We start from the raw sequence: 19,057 nt of genomic DNA, 5'->3' as shown, positions 1-19,057 counted from the left end.
AAATAGCCGATTTTTTCGGAAACAGTTTTTCTGCAATAACTTTTGACCCAAGCCTTGTACGAGCTTACTTTTACCGGCATCGTGTTCCTCTCGTCAAGACGCATCGAATGAACTATAACTTGACCTTGAAAGGTCAACTTGAAAATTTGACCCCAGGTCAAGGTCATGACCTGACCGGAAAGGGTCATGTTGCATATCAGTCGATCCGTATCGTCGAGCTGAACACATCTAAGACGTTTTCATCGCTCTAGCATGCCTCTATCAAAAGTTATTTGCGAAAAACTGTTAGATACCATTCGTGACCTAAGATGACCTCAGGGCATAAACAGGGGTCACGGACACCATTTTCATGTTCAGTGTGTCTAAACCACTTGTAATTCAGTGTTTGGGAGTGTTTATAATGTCTTTCGTCCAAAAGAGGCGCATTTCAATTTTCTCCCATTGACTTATTATGGGGAGGTCGCAAAATTGACCTGACCTTAGGTCATCGATATCAAAATTCTGAGATATACATTTTGTACATGCTATTGCTCTTAGCAATCGCTGAAAGTTTCAAAGCGATCGGTCACTCGGTGTAGCTATGACAGACATTGAAACTTTTTATGAGGTGAGGTCACTTCAGGTGACCTGGTGACCTGACCTTGAATGACCTTGGTCTGAAATTTTCACAACATGTGTAGAATTGATGTATGATAAGGTGTACCAAAAACGGCGGCGCTCCGCGCCGCCGTTTTTGAGATATTCGCGAAAAACCACAAGGGGGGGTGTTCAAACACCCCCCCCCCAGCAGGGCGCGGGTTAACGGAAATTTCTGAGTATGAGCGGCCGGCCGGCCGGCCGTGGTCACGCTTTTGCGAGGCTTATATCTCAGCAACCACTTGACCGATTTACACGCGGTAATTTTTGTAGGGTAGCTTCATTCCTTCTACCAAGTATTGGACTATTCCCGATGCGTGTGGGTGACCCCTTATGCACGTGCCACGTGCAAAACGAAGAGGTGTCACTTTTGCAATTGTTGCAATATCTCGGTAACTCCTTGGCCGATTGCACTGAAAGTTGGCATGTAGGTAGGCACCCACTATGCAATGCATATCCATGTGCCAGAGTTGAGGTGCTGCTGCACGTGCGCACGTGCAGGGGTCGATTCCAGATCTCGAGAACGGCTGGACCGATGGCGCTCAAATTTGGTACATGGTTAGGGACCGGTTAGTAGGGTGCCGTGCAAAAATCAGTTGGGACCCATTTTGTGCGTGCGCACGTGCAGGGTGCCGCCTCCAGATCTCGAGAACGGCTGGGCCGATTGTGCTCAAATTTGGCACATCGCTAGAGAACGGTTAGTAGGGTGCCGTGCACAACTCAGTTGGAGGTACCCCCTCGCAATTTCGCACGTGCAAGGCTCACCCTCTCGCTCGCTCCGTTAGTCGCCCCAAAAGGCGCTATACTGGTTACGTTACGATATTTGAAAGACTTTGATAGACCTGCAGGAACACCAAATCAAAAATACCACCAGCGTCGCATAAGAGTCCATCCAACAAAACAAATAGAAAACAGGTGTGCACAAATAACTTCCAAAAAGGAGCACATAGAAATAACGTAAAAAATCGTGGACAGAGGACGACGCAAAAGGTAGGGACGTTTCTGAGTTCGAACTCAGCCGTCGTCAATCAGGGCGACTGCGACATCGGCAGTCACCGTCGCCCGAGATTTACTTGCCCAGAGGGGCAGACGCTTCGATTAGTCTCTGTCGGTCAACTCTACAGACACAGCCGTGTCACCGACAAATTATTTTACAAATAACACTGACCTAGACCTGGGGCTAGCTCAACAGGTCTACGGAGGCTTATTTAGATACGCAGTGCAGCCGACTTTTATCTGGTATGAATTTTGACGGAGTATCATAGCAGAGAGTTTAATCATATTTTTGTAATTCAGTTTAGAGAGGAAGTAGAACAGAGAAAGAAAGAAAGAAAGAGAGAGAGAGAGAGAGAGAGAGAGAGAGAGAGAGAGAGAGAGAGAGAGAGAGAGAGAGAGAGAGAGAGAGAGAGAGAGAGCCATGTCTCATTTAATACTATCGTGGCGACTATTCAGTTTGTTGCGAGGATATAGTTCCTCGCCCCATTGTAAGCTTCTGTTATTCAGCGACAAAGCAAGATCGTAATATAACCCGGCAGTTCTGTACGCACCGACACTTCCATTTGTGTGCAATACGCATAGTTCCGAGAACATCATACTCCAAGACGAGCCTTAAATAATTTAATACATTACAGCAGACACAGGCAAACGCTGAGCTGAGCTTCGAATCGTGCCCAATCCGTAGATGTTCAGCTTCAGCTTGTATAGTCATGAATTATGACGCAACATAACTCACATTACAGGGACTTGTTATGCCGCATGGTCGGTTCATGACAATGACAGATCACATGTGCTGGCACATGTCGAGCTGACATAAAAAAGAAATTCAGTAACGGCACAAGTTTGAGATATTATCCGGTTTACCATCAATAAATATGCAAGTGTGTGTGATGGATCTGCAGCGAGGTCCGTCAACATACAACGTAATATCTCAAGTGCCTCGCTATTTACAGAGACAAAATCTGCAGAGCCTCACTCAGTTATGAAATGCATAGCAGAATCATGTATCCTACGCACTGAGACCGACCAGTATTTTGTAACTTACCAACGCACAATGCGGTGTTCTAAAATCTAAATGGTTCAGTAAAAGCCGTTCTAATTAGCTTTTGCCAACCGCTGGACCCCCTATTTATACCCAAGTTGACATTTATAAGCTGACCAATAAAGGCATCTGCACCGATTTCGAAGGCTCCTTTTCAGGAAAAATGCAGCACTTCAATGTAGGTAATTCGTAACATCTCGTAACATCTAGCAACCATTGTGGGCAACCGGCAAAACATCAGCGATAAGAGAACAGTAATACAGTCAAACGACAAACATCTTTTAAGTAGCATGGGTTTACTGCGAATTACGATACGATCCGATACATGATACGACAATGGATTATTGACGTCAGTGACCGAGTTTGTCCCTGGCAACACGACATCAAGATTCATATGCTTGGTCACGATCAAGAACGTGGTTGTGCATCTGACAGCTTCGAATGTATTTAGGACTCGAAATTCACACCACCAAAATGACAAAACGAATGGAGTCTGCAAAATAGTTGCGGGACTGTTTTGCTTGAGCTGTTACACAATACACATGTTCTTTTTGCTATACTTCGTTCGATAAAACAAAAGCATGCACACAATGAGAAATTCTGACTAACGGATGACGGATTTGGGGTTTCAGGGCTTCAAATAAATGAGCAAGAATGGAAAACAACTGTTAACGAAAGAACAGCTTCCAATTTCCAAAGCCATAGGCGCGGGAGCCGGGGGGGCAGTGGGGGCAGCTTGCCCCCCCCCCCCAACTCTGGGGCCGTGGGGGCGGTGCCCCCACAGCTTTGAGACGGAATACCACACTTTTTTTTGCAAATGTTTTTTTTTTTGTTGAAAAAGCCGAGGGGTGAAAAATAAGTGGCCTAAAACCGGTGAGAAAACTAGATTTGGGGGTACCCTAGGTTGACCTCTATTATGGTGTGCCCCCCCCCCCATAGGCGGCGGAACGATTTGAGACAAGGGGGGGCACCAGCTCAAGGAGCCAAACCTAGGGTACCCCCAAATCCTGTTTTCTCATCGGATTTAGGCCACTTATTTTTCGTCACAGCCCTGACACGATGATTTTTTTTCTATTTTTTTTTTTACTAAACGAAAATGGCAGAACACTCCCGTATGTGTGGTTAACTTGAAGCTGATCCTCAAGTACCTATGTGTTTGTCTCTTTCTTATTCTCGTTTGATAAATTCCATTAACCCTCGCCCGACGAGGGGGGTTGATGCAACCCCCCCAAAGTTTTTCGCAAATAACGTAAAAACGGCGGCGCGTAGCGCCGCCAAATTTGGCATACCTTCTGGGGCAACATTTTCGCACCTTTCCTGAAAATTTGAAGTCCCAGTCATTTCAGGTCAGGTCACCAGGTCACAAAAACCGGTACAAGGTCAGGGGAAAATTGGACTAGCTTAGCGGCAACTGAATTCCAAAGTTCACTAAAATTGGTAACAAAGTATACCATTCGATGCGCACTGACGTCCTGAGTTCACTGGTGCTTTTATTTTTGCTCTATCTTTGCTAGGTAAAAAGTTATAAGCGAAATTTTTTTAACATGTTTAAGCAAAATTTTTGCATTAATACCCCCAAAACCCCCTAAATATTGACTTAGAGTCACCAAACTTTCCTAGGGGCGAGATCTCCCATGGACCCACCTACCCTGTAAATTTGTCGTTTCTAAGTGCCATAGGAGCCAATCGCGAGGGGGGTCGTACCAACCCTCCCCCCTCGCCGTCCGTGTTATGGAAAAGGCCCTCGCCTGGCGAGGGTTAATCCTACATGTATCAAATTACCAAGAAGCCATTGCAGTACTAATCAGTGGCGAATCCCAGGGGGGAGGTCACATGGGTCATGACTTTGGGCCTGGGGTCACCACATGCCTGCCAGGAGCACCACAGGCCTGACAGCCGACAGGGGCACCACAGGCCCGCCAGGGGTACCACAGGCCTAGCAGGGGCACCACGGGCCTGTCAGTGGCACCACAGGCCTGTCAGGAGCACCATCGGCCTAGCAAAAGCACTACAGGTCTTCCAGGGGCACCACAGACCTGCCAGGGGCACCAGAGGCCTGCCAGGGGTACTATCGGCTTCGCAGGGGAACCACCAGCCTCGCAAGGGCACCATGGGCCTGTCAAGGGCACCACAAGCCTGTCGTTGGCACTTTAGGATTGTCAGGGGCACCACAAACCTGTTAAGGGCACCTGCGTTCTAACAGGGGCACCACAGGCTCGCCAGGGGCACCACAGACCTGCCAAGGCCCAGGGACACCACAGGCCTAGCAAGGACACCACAGGCCTAGCAAGGACACCACAGGCCTGTCAGGGGCACCACGGGCCTGTTAGGACCCATGGCACCCAGGGCCCACCGTGGGCTTGTCAGGGGGCAGGGTAGGTAGGTACCACAATCTTTCCAGGGGCACCAGCGGCCTAGCAGAGGCACCAGTCATCACACGACTAACCAAAAATAAAGAAAATAGAAAACTGAAAATAGGGCACCACCAAAATTAAGTGGCCGAAATCCGTTGAGGTTTTCATTTTGGGTATAGGTAGGGGCACCACTTCGATTCATGACCCTTCCCTTGGAGTTTTCCCGAATCTGCTCCTGGTACTAATACATCAAATTTAAGGGGGGCACCTTGCTATTGGTGCCCCCCTTGCAGAATTCAAGGGGGGGGCACGGTGCCCCGGTGCCCCCCCCGTTCCGCCGCCTATGCCCCCCCCCCCAGTCGGAAAGTAGTTCCCGCGCCCCTGTCCAAAGCCAAATCAATACGCCTAAGGTCAGTTTGTTTTTCTTTTCAGAATTAACAGCGGTGAAATTTAAACAGGTCAATACTGCCTGGTGACAGAATGTTGTGAGTTTTACTCACTTAAGGGAATGACTTCCACAAACAGAAAACTTGGGCAGCCCAATAACCCACTGTGAGTGAAGTTTCACAAGACTGACACAACTTCCCGCCTGCATACAGCCCTTGGGACAGGGGATCAGCGACTGAACCGCGTCAAACATACCATTTACCAAATCAAACCAAACGGAAAAATAGCACTGCGGTAGAACATCACAGCAAGCCACTCCAATCCAATCCGCTACATGCAATCACCACCCTGCCAAGACGGCCAACCGAGACAGCATGTTCAGCACAGTAGCGGCGGAACACCCTCAATTAAAGGGGGGCACTGCCGACTTTTGGTCCCATTCTTTCCATGCAACGCCCATAGGCTTAATGTTAAAATGCCAAAATCAAAGGGGGGCACGGTGCCCCGGTGCCTCCCCGTTCCGCCGCCTATGTCATCACAATCGTTGCCATGACAACAGGCGACACGCGTCTCTGGCGATAGAGAGCAGCGGTAATTTTGGCTTCATACGGGCGGCGTTTAACGTCTGGGAAGGAACTCGACAGTTGACTCGATGATACCCGACCAGGCTAGCTGGATGGTAGGCGTATCACACCAGCTGTTGGGGCGTGAACAGAGCTCAGAGTGGCTCTAAACTGGCCACAGCGTGGTCCCATTGCCCGGCCGAGAGGGAGTGCCACCGGCAGATGGAGAGAGGGGGTGAGGGAGTGAATAGAGGGAGAGGGAGGGGAGATAGAGCAAGAGAGAAAGAGAGAGAGTGAGAGAGAGAGAGAGAGAGAGAGAGAGAGAGAGAGAGAGAGAGAGAGAGAGAGAGAGAGAGAGAGAGAGAGAGAGAGAGAGAGAGAGAGAGAGAGAGAGTGAGAGGGCCAAGTGTTTTGACATGCTGCGTAAGTTCCAATACACCTGTGGGCCTTGGGTACACGATATGAGTAAATATCATAGTTTTGTAAAGATCGCATTAATAGCCCAAACGATGTGAAGCTGATCCAGATATGTTCGACGGAAAAAGAGCATAACAACCAAGTTTGCAGTAGTGCCTGAAGTTGCCAGGCATCACAGCATGCATTTGGTTTAAAGAGTACCAAGTCACGAAACGCAAATGACAGAATGAGTGATAACATCTGAATAAAGAGCCATAGCTACCTAGTTCCGTATATCTCATCACATGTGCAAACTCAATTTCCGGACGTAATCAGCTTTTACGATGCAGTAAAAAGGCCGGTGAATAATTAAAGATGGCTTCAGTCATAATCCTGATGACTTATGTGTCGTTTCGTTATATTATTTCGCCATTTTACGAATGTAAAAGGTCATTCTGTGGACATATGGCCTATTTATTTCTCGTGGTACTTTCGGCATTCATTGAAAATAATAATATTTCTAAAGAGAGCACCAACCCTTAGCCTCGGGTTCGCAAAAAAAAACGCTTATAGCAGAAATTCCCTCCAATGTAGGAACAGCTGGCTTTCCGGTAAACCATGTGAAAATGACGACTGACGAAGTCTGCTGAATAGAACAGCTGTGCTAACGACGAGAGCAAGTTCAGAAAAGAAAATCCTGATCATTTGGAAGAGTTGGTAAAAACTGCATCTGAAAAGATTGGATGGTAATGGGCGGGAATTTCCAAATCCTCACCTCTGGCAAAATTAACCCGCGCGGGGCTGGGGTCTCCAGCCGAACGCGCGGGGCTGGGGGGGTAAATTTTACCCCCCCCCCTGTTATCTCCCGAACTAATGGTCCGATTTGGAAAATTCAAACGCCAATCGAAAGCTCTCATCACGAACTACTAAAAACATGTACTTAATTTAAAGTTTGAGGTCAAGGTCAAGGTCAGGTCAAGGGTACAAATTGCAAGTTTCTACAGTATCGGCCTTGCACCGTAGTTGCCGAAGAATGGAGTCATGGACTGAGACTGATCGCCCAAAACGTGTTCTTAGGCTACCAAGACAATATTCGTTGCATACAATATCATTCAGAGGTCAAGGTCAAGGTCAGGTCAGGTCAGGTCACCAAAAAACAAAATATAGAAAAGGGCATGTGCGACACATGTTTTATGGGTCATTTTACTCATAGAATTCAATAGGCACACTCAATAAGTGATATGGACCACCTCTGGATGAATTTCAGGTCGAGGTCAGGTCAAGGTTGTTGTATTATGGTCCAACCCCCGCACGGCTGCTGGCCGCGCCTGCGCGCGCCCCTGCCGCCGCCACCGCTGGCCGCCCCGGCTCCGTGCCTGTGAGCGCCTCTGCCGCCGCCAGCTGACTGTGCGCGCCGAGCGGCATGACTGGCGCGGGCGACTAGGCGCGGCGCTCGCCATACTTGTTATCTTTTGGACACTTTTTCGGCCTGAACGTATCGCAGTAAATAAATCGCGTTTTTCATTGATTGTGTGCTCTTTCACTCAAACGAACCAAAACATAACATGGCGCGGTCGGTTTTGTAATTATGTGATTGAGCTTACAACGCGATGACTAAAATTATCGTTCAAGAACTGACGGCACTGCTGGAGAGGCAGGTGAAGAGAGCCGCCGAGGCCGACAAGCGCCTGGAGCGCTTGGAGAGGCTCCTAACCGGGGAGCCCTCCGCGGGGACGGACGTAACGACCGGAGTGTCAGAGTCGGGGGCTGAGCGAGGCGCTGATGGATCCGTTGGACCAGCTGCCGCCGCCCGCCGGACTGTCTGCCTGCCGGTGTCGGCGACCCCGACCCCGCGACCGAAGTCGGCATCGACGTGCTACGACCGTGCCGAGTGCAGTGTGCCCGACAGTGGTTCAGGAGCGGTGAGCCGCAGGCTGGAGGACTCTGAGCTGACGCTCAAATACGCCGTGAACGTTTGTCGGGCGAGCGATGGTGCCCGTGTCACGTGCCCAGACCTCCGCGGCAACGAGGGACATTCCGCGGCGCGCCTGCCGGCCTACAAGAGGCGCAGGCGGCCGAGTGTCGCCCATTCCGCCACCGCTACAGATCGGGATCGTCAATTTCTTGAGCGTTGCCCTACCTGCGGCCGTCGCCAGCACGCCGGCGGAGACATGTGTCGCGCCGCTGGCGCCATCTGTCGTGCGTGTGGCGAACTAGGGCATTTTGAGGTGGTGTGCCACGAGAGGGCCACCGCCGCGGCCGATCGTCCAGTGGCGCCATCTGCAGTGACAACAGTATGCGACTCTCCGGGGGTGGCGCTAGTAGCGGTAGCCGCCGGCACCGCCGTGTCACCGCCGCCGGCGGACACGGGCCAAGCCAGGCACACTGCGCTGCAGCCCACGGAGCTGAGTGACGCTGCTGACGTCCACGGAGCCTCGCCGCCGCCGGCGGGGGGCTGGCCAACGCAGACCACGGACAGTAATGAAGCCCCGGACAACGCCGTGTCACCGCCGCCGGCGGACACGGGCCGAATCGGATGTGCTGCGGCGCAGCCCACAGAGCCGGACGGAGCTACGGACGCCTACGGAGCCTCGCCGCCGCCGGCGGGAGGCATTCCAGCGTGCAGCACGGACCGAGTGTACGGAGCCTCGCCGCCGCTGGCGGGAGGCCAATCGGTTGCCACCGGCGCCGCCGTGTCGGTGCCGCCGGCAGACACGGGCCGAGGAGCCGGCCGTACCGCGGCGCAGCCCACCGAGCCGGCTGGCGCGCGCGGAGCCTGCCCGCCGCCGGCGGGAGGCTGGCCAGCACAGACCATGGAGGCAGCTCCCGGCGTGTCACCGCCGCAGGCGGACACGGACCGAGCTGGATGTACCGCGGCGCAGCCTACAGAGCCGGCTGACGCCCACGGAGCTTCGCCGTCGCCGACGGGAAGCTTTCCAACGCGGACCAGCCATGGAAACGCAGCCGCTGATGACGCCGTGTTGCCGCCGCCGGCGGACACGGGCCAACCCGGGGCCACTGCGGTGCAGCCTGCAGGCCCGGATGCAGCGGCTGCAGCTTACGGAGCCTCGCCGCCGCCGGCGGGAGGCCTACCCACGCGGACCAGGGACGGAGGTACAGCCGCCGGCTACGCCGTGTCGCCGCTGCCGGGGGACACCAGCCAAGCCGACTGTTGTGCGGCACAGCCCACCGAGCTGAGTGAGACTACTGACGTCTACGGCGCCTCGCCGCCGCCGGCGGGAGGCATGCCAACTCGAAGCACGGATGGAGGCCCAGCCGCCAGCACCGCCGAGTCGCCGCCGCCGGCGGGCACCGGCCACGCCGGCTGTAGTCATGCGGCGCAGCCTACCGAGCTGGCTGACGCCCACGGAGCCTCGCCGCCGCTGGCGGGAGGCCTGCCAGTACGGAGTGGGGACGGAGACCCGCCCGAACAAATGGTAGCGGCTCACGCCGTCGCGCTCCTCCGTACGCCGCAGGGATGCGTGTCCACCGGTGACAAGTCCGACTGGCGCGGTGACACGAACCTCGGTGACACCACCCTCCACTCGGTCGAGGTGGTGGATGACCTGCTCGGTCCGCCCGTCGATGACGAGGTGTAGGAGGACGCTGAGGACCCGCTTCACGCAGCTGCCGTCGCAGCTATGCTCGCTGAGCGGGATACGGAGTGCGACGCGCGTCTGCCGCCGCTCGTGGACCCGAGTCTAGGGGTGACCAGAGCCGCCGCTGACCGCGACCCGTGGCCGCCACCGACACCGGAGCGACGCCTGCCGCGGACCTCCCCGTGCGACGGCGGGCGCGTCCGCTGCAAGAAGCGCCCGAGACGCCTCGGAAGAGAGCGCAGGCGCCGCCGTCTGCACCGCGCTGCGGTGGCCTTGTGCGCCCGGACCCCGGAGGGTCCGCTGTGGCGCCTTGGAGCGAAGACGATGTGATCGTCTTGGGGGGGAGGTGTTGTATTATGGTCCAACCCCCGCACGGCTGCTGGCCGCGCCTGCGCGCGCCCCTGCCGCCGCCACCGCTGGCCGCCCCGGCTCCGTGCCTGTGAGCGCCTCTGCCGCCGCCAGCTGACTGTGCGCGCCGAGCGGCATGACTGGCGCGGGCGACTAGGCGCGGCGCTCGCCATACTTGTTATCTTTTGGACACTTTTTCGGCCTGAACGTATCGCAGTAAATAAATCGCGTTTTTCATTGATTGTGTGCTCTTTCACTCAAACGAACCAAAACATAACAAAGGTCAGGTCAAGTGAGGTCAAATTTTGAAGTTGGTTGTTAAGGCCTAAAAAGGTGTCTATCTGATGCAGTTTTTCACGGCGAATCGAATGGTGCTATTTTTGTTTCCGTACGAGGTCTAGAACTTCCAAAAAAGTCATTTTTCAAAAAATTTGTGTGTCGTGACGTCATAAAATTTTGAATAACTCCCACATTTTTGAACCGATTCTTCTAAAATTTGGTATGTAGGTGCACATAGACCACTTCTCTGACATTTATTCCGGTTTTTTTCGATAGACTCAAAATTTTGGATTTTATAATGATTTTCCCAAAAAAGTCAGTTTTTTGAAAAAATTTAGGCCAAAATCCAAAATTTTCAAAAAACCGAGATAGCCATTTGATAGACAAAGTAAAATTACGTATAACCTTTTTTGTTACGTCTTGATTCCTTTAAAAATGAAGATGTTAGCGGCGTTTGAACTTTTGCCGTTTTTTAGGCGAAAATGGCGAACATGACGTCACTAAAACGTCAATTTCTCAAAAAATTTCCGACGGATTTCGCTCAAATTTTCAGGGAACGTGTCAAATTGATGTAAGAAAAGGTACAGAAAGTTTGGCGGCGCTGCGCGCCGCCGTTTTTGAGATATCGCAAAAATTCGCGAGGGGGGTAAAATTTACCCCCCCAGCCCCGCGCGGGTTAAGAAGACTTTCGGAATAGCTATATAATATAGACTTATGTCTCGTCAAGGCACTACAAGCCCAATTACCTTTCCCAGAACAAATGATCATCAGAAAAGCTGAATCTAACGTCACCAAACCCCCGGGGCGATGACCTCTCGATGACCTCACCTGACCCGGTACCCGACTGCGGCCGTTCTGTACGCGCTCCTTGATAATGTCAGCCAGATCTGGCAGCTCCTTCATGTAGCTACGGAACTCCTGGATGTTACTGCAACAACATGGAGATGCCGTCAGTGCTGGTGGCAGGGTGCACGGGACAGAAGCATAAGATAGATATAGTTGGGGGAGTTGGGGGAGGGGAGGCGACGATACTGGAGGGTTGGCGTGGAGGGAAAATGCACATGTCAAATACACAAATACAAGTGCATTAGTGTAGTAGCGTAATGTAGTACAACGTGTGGGAAAGCGTGATGTTATTGGTTACACCTGATTAAATTCAATCCTAATCGATAATGCCATTTGTCATAGTGTGTAAGAACCGGAACCAAGTACCAAATAGGAAACTTCTAGACAGAGAGCAAGGAGTTAGTGTAAATTCTAACCAAAGCGTCCCACCAAGGACACTCCCAAAAGAGGGGAAAAGGCTGGGGAGCTTTCCAGTCAGATCGACTGAGAGCTTGCTGGCGCTGGGCAGACCAGAGGCGAAGAAAGCAGAAGCTCTCAGCTCTGACCATAAATATTGTAAAGCGGTCTTGCAATGACAGCCGGATCAAAATACGAATAAGCATTTATGGAGAAGCAATCATCCAAGTGACAGGACAAAGAGATGACGACAACTTACATCTATGGAGCCGACCAATCGAGAAAGGATAACGGCGCACAATACGAGTACAAAAGAAATTACAATAATCAAATCCTCCTATTGGCAAGCGAGCATCGGCTCAGGACAGCGTATAACCAATAACTTGGCTGATACATTTCCGTTACATGATAGCGATCTCCATTACAGTCAATCATGTCGGTTTTAGATTTGGCCTGGCAGTTTTTGCCTATCCCTGCGAGGGTATAGAAGCCAACATTTAGAAACCAAACGACACTAACTAACTATATAGTTAGCATGAACTGTGGACATGAGTCGGACGTGACTTAATGATCACCGCAGCTTTATTGGCCATCAGCGTCATTTTTAGGGGCACCACAGTGAAGAAAGGTTCCATCTATCTCACTTCTACCAGTGTGTGAGGGACGACATATAGCCATACGCGATCACTCTACTTCTGGTTAGAGGGTAATATGTGTGACAGTTATTCATCGCAGCGGAAATAAAAATGCATTCAACTACCGAAGCTAAGAGGGATTTTGCTGATGCTGTTTGTCGGAGTTTTTGTGCGTGCCAAATTGATATGGTTAACGCCCATATTAGCCAGAAGACCGTTTTGGGCAAACAACAGGCTATAGTCACCGTGCAACAGGCGACAGCAAGCGAACACACGAAGCAAGTAACGACAGATGTTGGTACCGTCACGGAAGTAAGAAAAAATATATCAATTCATTAGAAATGCAGCAAATGAGGTAGCAAATAAAATGTGGAATAATTAGGTCCAGTAAAATATAACGAAAAACTTATGTCATCAACATTTAAACAAATCGTTAGACTATGCTAAAATGCATATAAACAGGCCAAGTCCGAAAAACAGCAAGTACACAAACACTTTCCCAACGTTCCACGGGTAAGCTCTGGATATTGTCAGAACCCGCTGAAAATCGGCTTCGCGGCCTAATATTACCACCCGTCACCATCCCTGCGTGGGCTCTATGCGGCTCATCGACTGACCATAAAAATGGCGTCATTTCCATGTCTCAGTTTTATAGCTCCGATGGATCCGGATAGTCGCCAATCACTGCCCGTCACAGAGCCACGACACGAGCATCGCTCCGACCAGCCCCATTCAGCTCCCCGGCGAATGAAACCAGCGGGCCGGCCCCCCGCCCTGCGGGAGCTGCAGCCAATCGTATTCCGTTTGATAACCGGCCAGGCGGGCGGAACTTGACAAGGTTTCTGCACGCTGACAGCGCCGTGTGCGGTTGGGCGGGGGTATTTGAGGCACGGCTTCTTCAGAAGTCGGGAAATTCGGCGAGTTCAATCGGTAACATAGTGAAGGGAAATTCAGCGAATGGAGAGCGGTGCAGCGCAGATGGCGGATATACATGATTGAGAATCATACACAATGTGCATGTTTGAGTGTTACATCAAAAGAAACGAGCATAAGAGTGAAATGAAATAACAGAAATGATTGTTTCGAGAAAAAAAAGTGTAATGAGAGTCCTAGTAGAGTGATCCTAAGTAAAAGATAAATATATGTAAGCCTACACCAAGGGCAAGCCACATGATAAGTAGCTCTGAGAATCAGGAAACAAATGACACCTATATGTTATTAGCTACACTGATACCTACTGATAACTGTAATTAGCTCAAGCAGCACCGCCAAGAGCAAAACAGTGAGATCGAGGCGCGACCGAGTGTATCTAGGAAGCACAACTATACAGTCCACAATCCTGACGAAAATATTTTCAAAGGACTGGCTCATCTGATATCTGAGCGCACTACGGTTCGGTTTTTTTATGTATCTGTTGATAACTTCTGGTGAAAGATACTCGATGAATTTTGAAGAACATCATCATTATCAAAGGAGCCCGTAAAATACCGTTGACAAATGAATCATCACGATATGTTTTACGTGTAGTGTAAAGTACAATGGTGAACGATATGAATGCGGGCGGACGTAGAAGCACCATTCAATGCCGCCAATTTCAGCATTGAGTCAGTGTCATTCGCCTGAGACCAGCGCCTTTGACCAATGCCTCTGATAAAGTCCCGTGGTCACCACTAAATCTCTGCGATCTGTATGAATATGTGACCTAGCCGTACATCATATCCCACATTCATCATAACGCCCATTTGGGGACCGTGTTGCTTTGCATGACGAGCCGCTCAGAAAGGCTGAACTACGCTCCGACAAATTGGTCCGTCTTCCCGATGGCCCGAAGCTGACCAGTTCCGTTTGCTATCTATTTTTAAAAAGTATCGTCTCGCTGCTGACAGCTCTGCCACGATGAGCGGTGGCGAGGAATTGCAACCAGCTGATCTTAACGACGCTTAGCTGGATGGAGGTCCTGTCGTTCTCCCGCGGACTTCCGATTGGACGAAAAACTGTTGTTTAATTCCGGTAGCTTACACGTGTGTGTGTAAATGTATATATTCATACATCATTTAATTTAATGGCGGCATGTGAAAGGTTACAATAACTTCACTTATGCGACGGGCACGATTCCAATGATGCTCTTTCCACTTTGTACTTCAATCAAGTTTCTACTGAATCTATTTTAATCAATTTATACATGCTTGATGTTTTTTTTTAACTTCGTAACTGAACACTGGCAAGCTCATAACGAGAAAGGATACTAGCCGTTTCGGTTCAGCCTTTACTGTAAGCTATCCGCCGTCAGGCAAGACTCTTCAACAACACGGCTTCTTCTGATAACATCCAAAAAACACCATCGCAGAAATGCAAGCGAAACAACTCTCCAAGATGCAATTCGTTCGCCAAAACGGACGTTGACGGCTTGGTAGTGAAATCAGGGACCGTCATGTACGGCCTGTCATGTGATAGTATGTTCGTAAGATAAGGGACCTTGATGACTGGCTCGTCACATTGACCTTTGACGGCAATCCCGACATTGATGGCCGATCCGTCACATACGGATCATGACCGCTGGTTCGTTACATACGCAAAGTCGCGTCCCTTCAATGACGGCAAGTTTGTCACATATTCTGCCCCTGACTGCCAATTCGTCCCACATTATCCCCTGACGCTTGACTGGCCAGCCGCGTTCGGCTTAGTGCCATATTTCCGGCTCAAGAGTCGGCTGAGGCCTGCGCCACCGCAGTTACCGAGTGGCAATCGACCCACTTATTGTGAACCACCGAGGTCTTTATTTAACCCGGCGCCACGCGACCCATTGACCCAAGCAGCTGGTTTGTGGTCTGCTCAGTGCTCACTGGTCTCTGAAAACCTGGGGCTAAATGTTTGAAATCGAATGTGAAAACGCTGTCGGGGAATCGGGTGGTACACAACATGATAAGACATTCAAGATAGGTCCGCGGCTTTAAGACAAAAAAATACCTACATTAACAACAATCGCTGAAGTGAAGTTGTAAAACTTCCTTCACAGGAGTGCAGAGGTCCAGTAAATTTAGTTACAATTTTTTAATTGTTAGCAATGACAAAGTACCTGCCCAGCGGTGGCCTCCTTCCCATCTATTTTGTAACGAAATAGCTGATATATTGCCTTCAGATCGCGTATCAATGACCATGGGGAGATTGTTAAGTTTTATTTATAAACTAACAGCGTTTTGTAATCTTTAAAAATATTATTTTCCTGCAATCGTAAACGAACAAAGAGAAATTAAACAATGATATTGAGCACTGCGCAGCCGACAGACTTTCAATTACTATTTATTTAATCTCTTTATAAGGGTGACTGAGATATAAGAATAAAGGCCGCACAATCTCCATTCCGAAATTGCTGAAATGTTTCGTAACAAAGCTTTTCTACAAAATCATCGACTCACAATGTAACTAGAACACCTTGATGCACGGACAAGGTGCCTAAACGAGCACCAGGGGACCGAAGTTACGCACCAGCTACACACATTCACTCACCGTACCCGTCGATTTAGCGACATTTTAGTCGCTATTTTATCAAGCGAAGTAGAGGCACACACCACGCACTCAGACAACATAAAGCACAACATACTGACACATCACATCCACCCTCACCACCGGCTGACCGGGCTGGGGCCGTCCGGCGTCCAGGAGACTTTCTGGTCCAGGGGGCTGCTCGGCGGGCTGCTGGCGGGGTCGGCACTGGCCGACCCTAGTTGTGCGATTATTGTTAGATTTGTTTTCACTTTGGAGAGGCGCTTTAAATTATGTTTATCTTTTGCGCCGATCCACCGCTGAAGATGTTCATTGTTTTGTTTCTATTTCTCAAATAAAATGAACTGAACTGAAGTGTAACTCAAGCTTCATAAATATGATTGAAACATATTCAGAAATGTAAACAACATACAATGTTTACCTTCCAAGATGTTTACTGACAGATAATAAAGGAATAAAGCAGAATAAAGGAATACCTTAAACGTAAAATCTTACCCTGTATGCAGAAAACAACATATGCATTTTAATTACCTGTCAAATGAATAGCAAGGCTAATAGTTACATTTCACTGTAATATGAGCACGGCGTATTGTTATGTTAGCACTAATCCGTACAGTGCAGTCCACGAACCATCAAACTTGTGACATGCATTTACCCTAGACTTTTCAGACTGTTCTAATGTTTTGACAATAATTCCTTCACCCAGCCACAGTAAAACAGCTGCACACCAATTGTCCATAATACTAGACTGCGCTCAGCGGCCAAAAATAGCAGTGAAGAGAAAAACATCGGTGGTTCAGCAATATGCGCGCATTTAAAGGTAGTGTGCCACCTTTGAAAGATTTCCCATTTTATTTTTCCTAGGATAAGAAGCTTCTGTTTTTACCTAATATCGCAAAAAAATCAAAAATGGGCCTGGAATAGTGCCTTTTTCGCCTAAAAGTTTTTCGGTTTTTAGATATGTATAACAACTGTAGTGGGCTCACCTGCAAACAGGCGTCGGGCAACAATCGCGAATGCGGCGCACTTGTGACAATAAGCAAAGGTCATTATAGTGTTACGACCATACGACGTACGGGAATGAGTTATCAGCTGTCTAATCGTAGACAACACAATGTCGAGCCTTAAACTGTAAGCCCGTATTGGTATTGTTTCTTTTATTTGGCTGTCGAACATTATTTATGGTTTGAAATATGATTTTATGTAAAATAATTGATATGAAAAAGCCGTCTTATAAGTTATGACCCCATTTCACCACACGCAAGTGGCAGAAATGACAATGATCAGCTGACGCATTTTTCTTGGCCGAAGTCAGAGCGCGCGGCCCGACGCACCACGCGTATTTGGAAATTCCGACCTCGACGAGCATCAGAAGCCACCTAACAGGCGTGTTCGAAACCGCAGGAGATGATGATGAACGGGTTTATCGAAACTTGATTGGATGAGCCTATCGGTAATAGCGATTTCAGTGTGTGCATTTATTGTTCATAGTGGTGTGAAATGTGGTTGGGGTACGACCGACAACCCGTCGGGGCGAATTTCGCACTGGGGTACTCAAAATTTGAAGAATTTAAGACGTTTCCATGAGTTTTGAAGGTATGGATAAGTTCTAAAAATCCGGTTCTCCTTATCTGGGCCATTAACTCCATACGGTCCAAGAAAGCTGGCACACTACCTTTAAACTAGCACTAAGATCCAAGCATAAATCTGAAACACATAATCTCGTTCTTTGTAATAGGTATCTTACAATTATGCATAGGCGAAGTCACAGTCGTACGGCTTACAAAGGATACGAGCTCGGGTTTAGCATTCGGGAAACTCCAGAATTGGCCACTACTTGACTGTGTCGTTGGTGGGAACAATCCGATGTGGTACTTAATTTAAGTTTATAGTGCAGATATGCAAAAAAAAAAAATAGAGAAAACATATATATTACACCGTTGCAACGGTTTTAATACAACAAACAGTGAACTGCAAACCTCCCATGACGATGTGGTCCACAAACTGGCTTTCACTAAATGACCACTGTCGGGGCGAAATTGGCTGAGGTTGCCGTCACGGTCTGGTCAAGGTCAAGGTCACCCGGGGTGAGTCGTAAAGCCGACTTGAGACGGCGCCAAAACAAAAGTTGGCCGTGGACACGCCGTTAAAAGAAGCATATACCGTGACAACGGCTATAAAATATTTCATGACAGATAATGCTCCTGTGGTTTTATCCAGTTCGAGTAAAAGATGAGTGTTCCGAGGGCTATCTGTCATAAAACTCCAAACTCGCAAAGGTCAGCTCAGTTATTTGATGACCTATGTCCTGTTGGTTATACAGATCAACTGCTAAGACCTCTGAAAAAAACATAGTTCGTTGAAACTTTGGCATAAAAGTGTGCGAGGGACGCGAGGTTATGATTGATAGCAAAAAAAAAACTGATGGCAAAATACGTGGAGCGCCAATGTCAAATATGTTTATGTATCCCCAGGAATCCACACACAACACATATCGATTGACATACATTAACTGTTTTAACCCAGACATGATTGTGTTAAGTTCCGTGTCTTTACACCGGCACACATTTTATACATATATCCCCTTACGGACCATACCCTCCGTGTGAGCCTGTCATCGCCTTTGTGTATCACCACTGAAAGGAATCCGTCACAGCTCCTATTGATCACAACCAGACTAATTCTCCTCTCATCAGACATTCACATCCAATAGTCTGGCCAGGCCAGGCCGGCTTCAAATGGAAATGGCTGCTTTTCAAGTGATCCAGTGCTTTGAGACGTGGCCAATAATGCTACCCTGGATTCAGCGGCGTTTTGGTTTGTTTTATATTTTGCCTTCTTTTTGTTACGGAAATAGCTGCACAGAAAACGAAGCAACCGGAAACGAGCAGATAAACAAGGCTTAAATGAAAATCCCATAATGTGTGTTTCGTTCAGCGAAATTAAACAAAACAACGATCCCCTGAACTTCAAGAATAACCTAAAATTATGAAAGTAGAAGCGAAATAAAAAGCGCTGAATCAAGTACGCAATACTTGATTCAAATGCCCTACAAACGTATAATAGCATAACAAGC

General features: G+C 49.1%; 1 protein-coding gene across 8 annotated transcripts in view; it reads right to left on the bottom strand.

Annotated features, from left to right (window-relative positions):
* The window catches only part of LOC122370353 (ubiquitin carboxyl-terminal hydrolase 3-like), a 73,862-nt gene that overhangs the window by 26,809 nt on the left and 27,996 nt on the right, over nt 1–19,057 (bottom strand). For all 8 annotated transcript variants that reach the window (XM_043345867.1, XM_043345873.1, XM_043345870.1 and 5 more), the window contains exon 6: nt 11,429–11,528. In XM_043345867.1, the coding sequence (XP_043201802.1) occupies nt 11,429–11,528 (100 nt within the window). The remainder of the gene's footprint in view (nt 1–11,428; nt 11,529–19,057) is intronic.

The sequence above is a fragment of the Amphibalanus amphitrite genome, unplaced genomic scaffold (assembly GCF_019059575.1).
Source record: "Amphibalanus amphitrite isolate SeventyFive unplaced genomic scaffold, NRLGWU_Aamphi_draft 001125F_arrow, whole genome shotgun sequence".
Classification (NCBI taxonomy): Eukaryota; Metazoa; Arthropoda; class Thecostraca; order Balanomorpha; family Balanidae; genus Amphibalanus; species Amphibalanus amphitrite.
The sequence above is the reverse complement of the archived record's forward strand: the minus strand, read 5'-3'. Positions and strand labels throughout refer to the sequence as shown.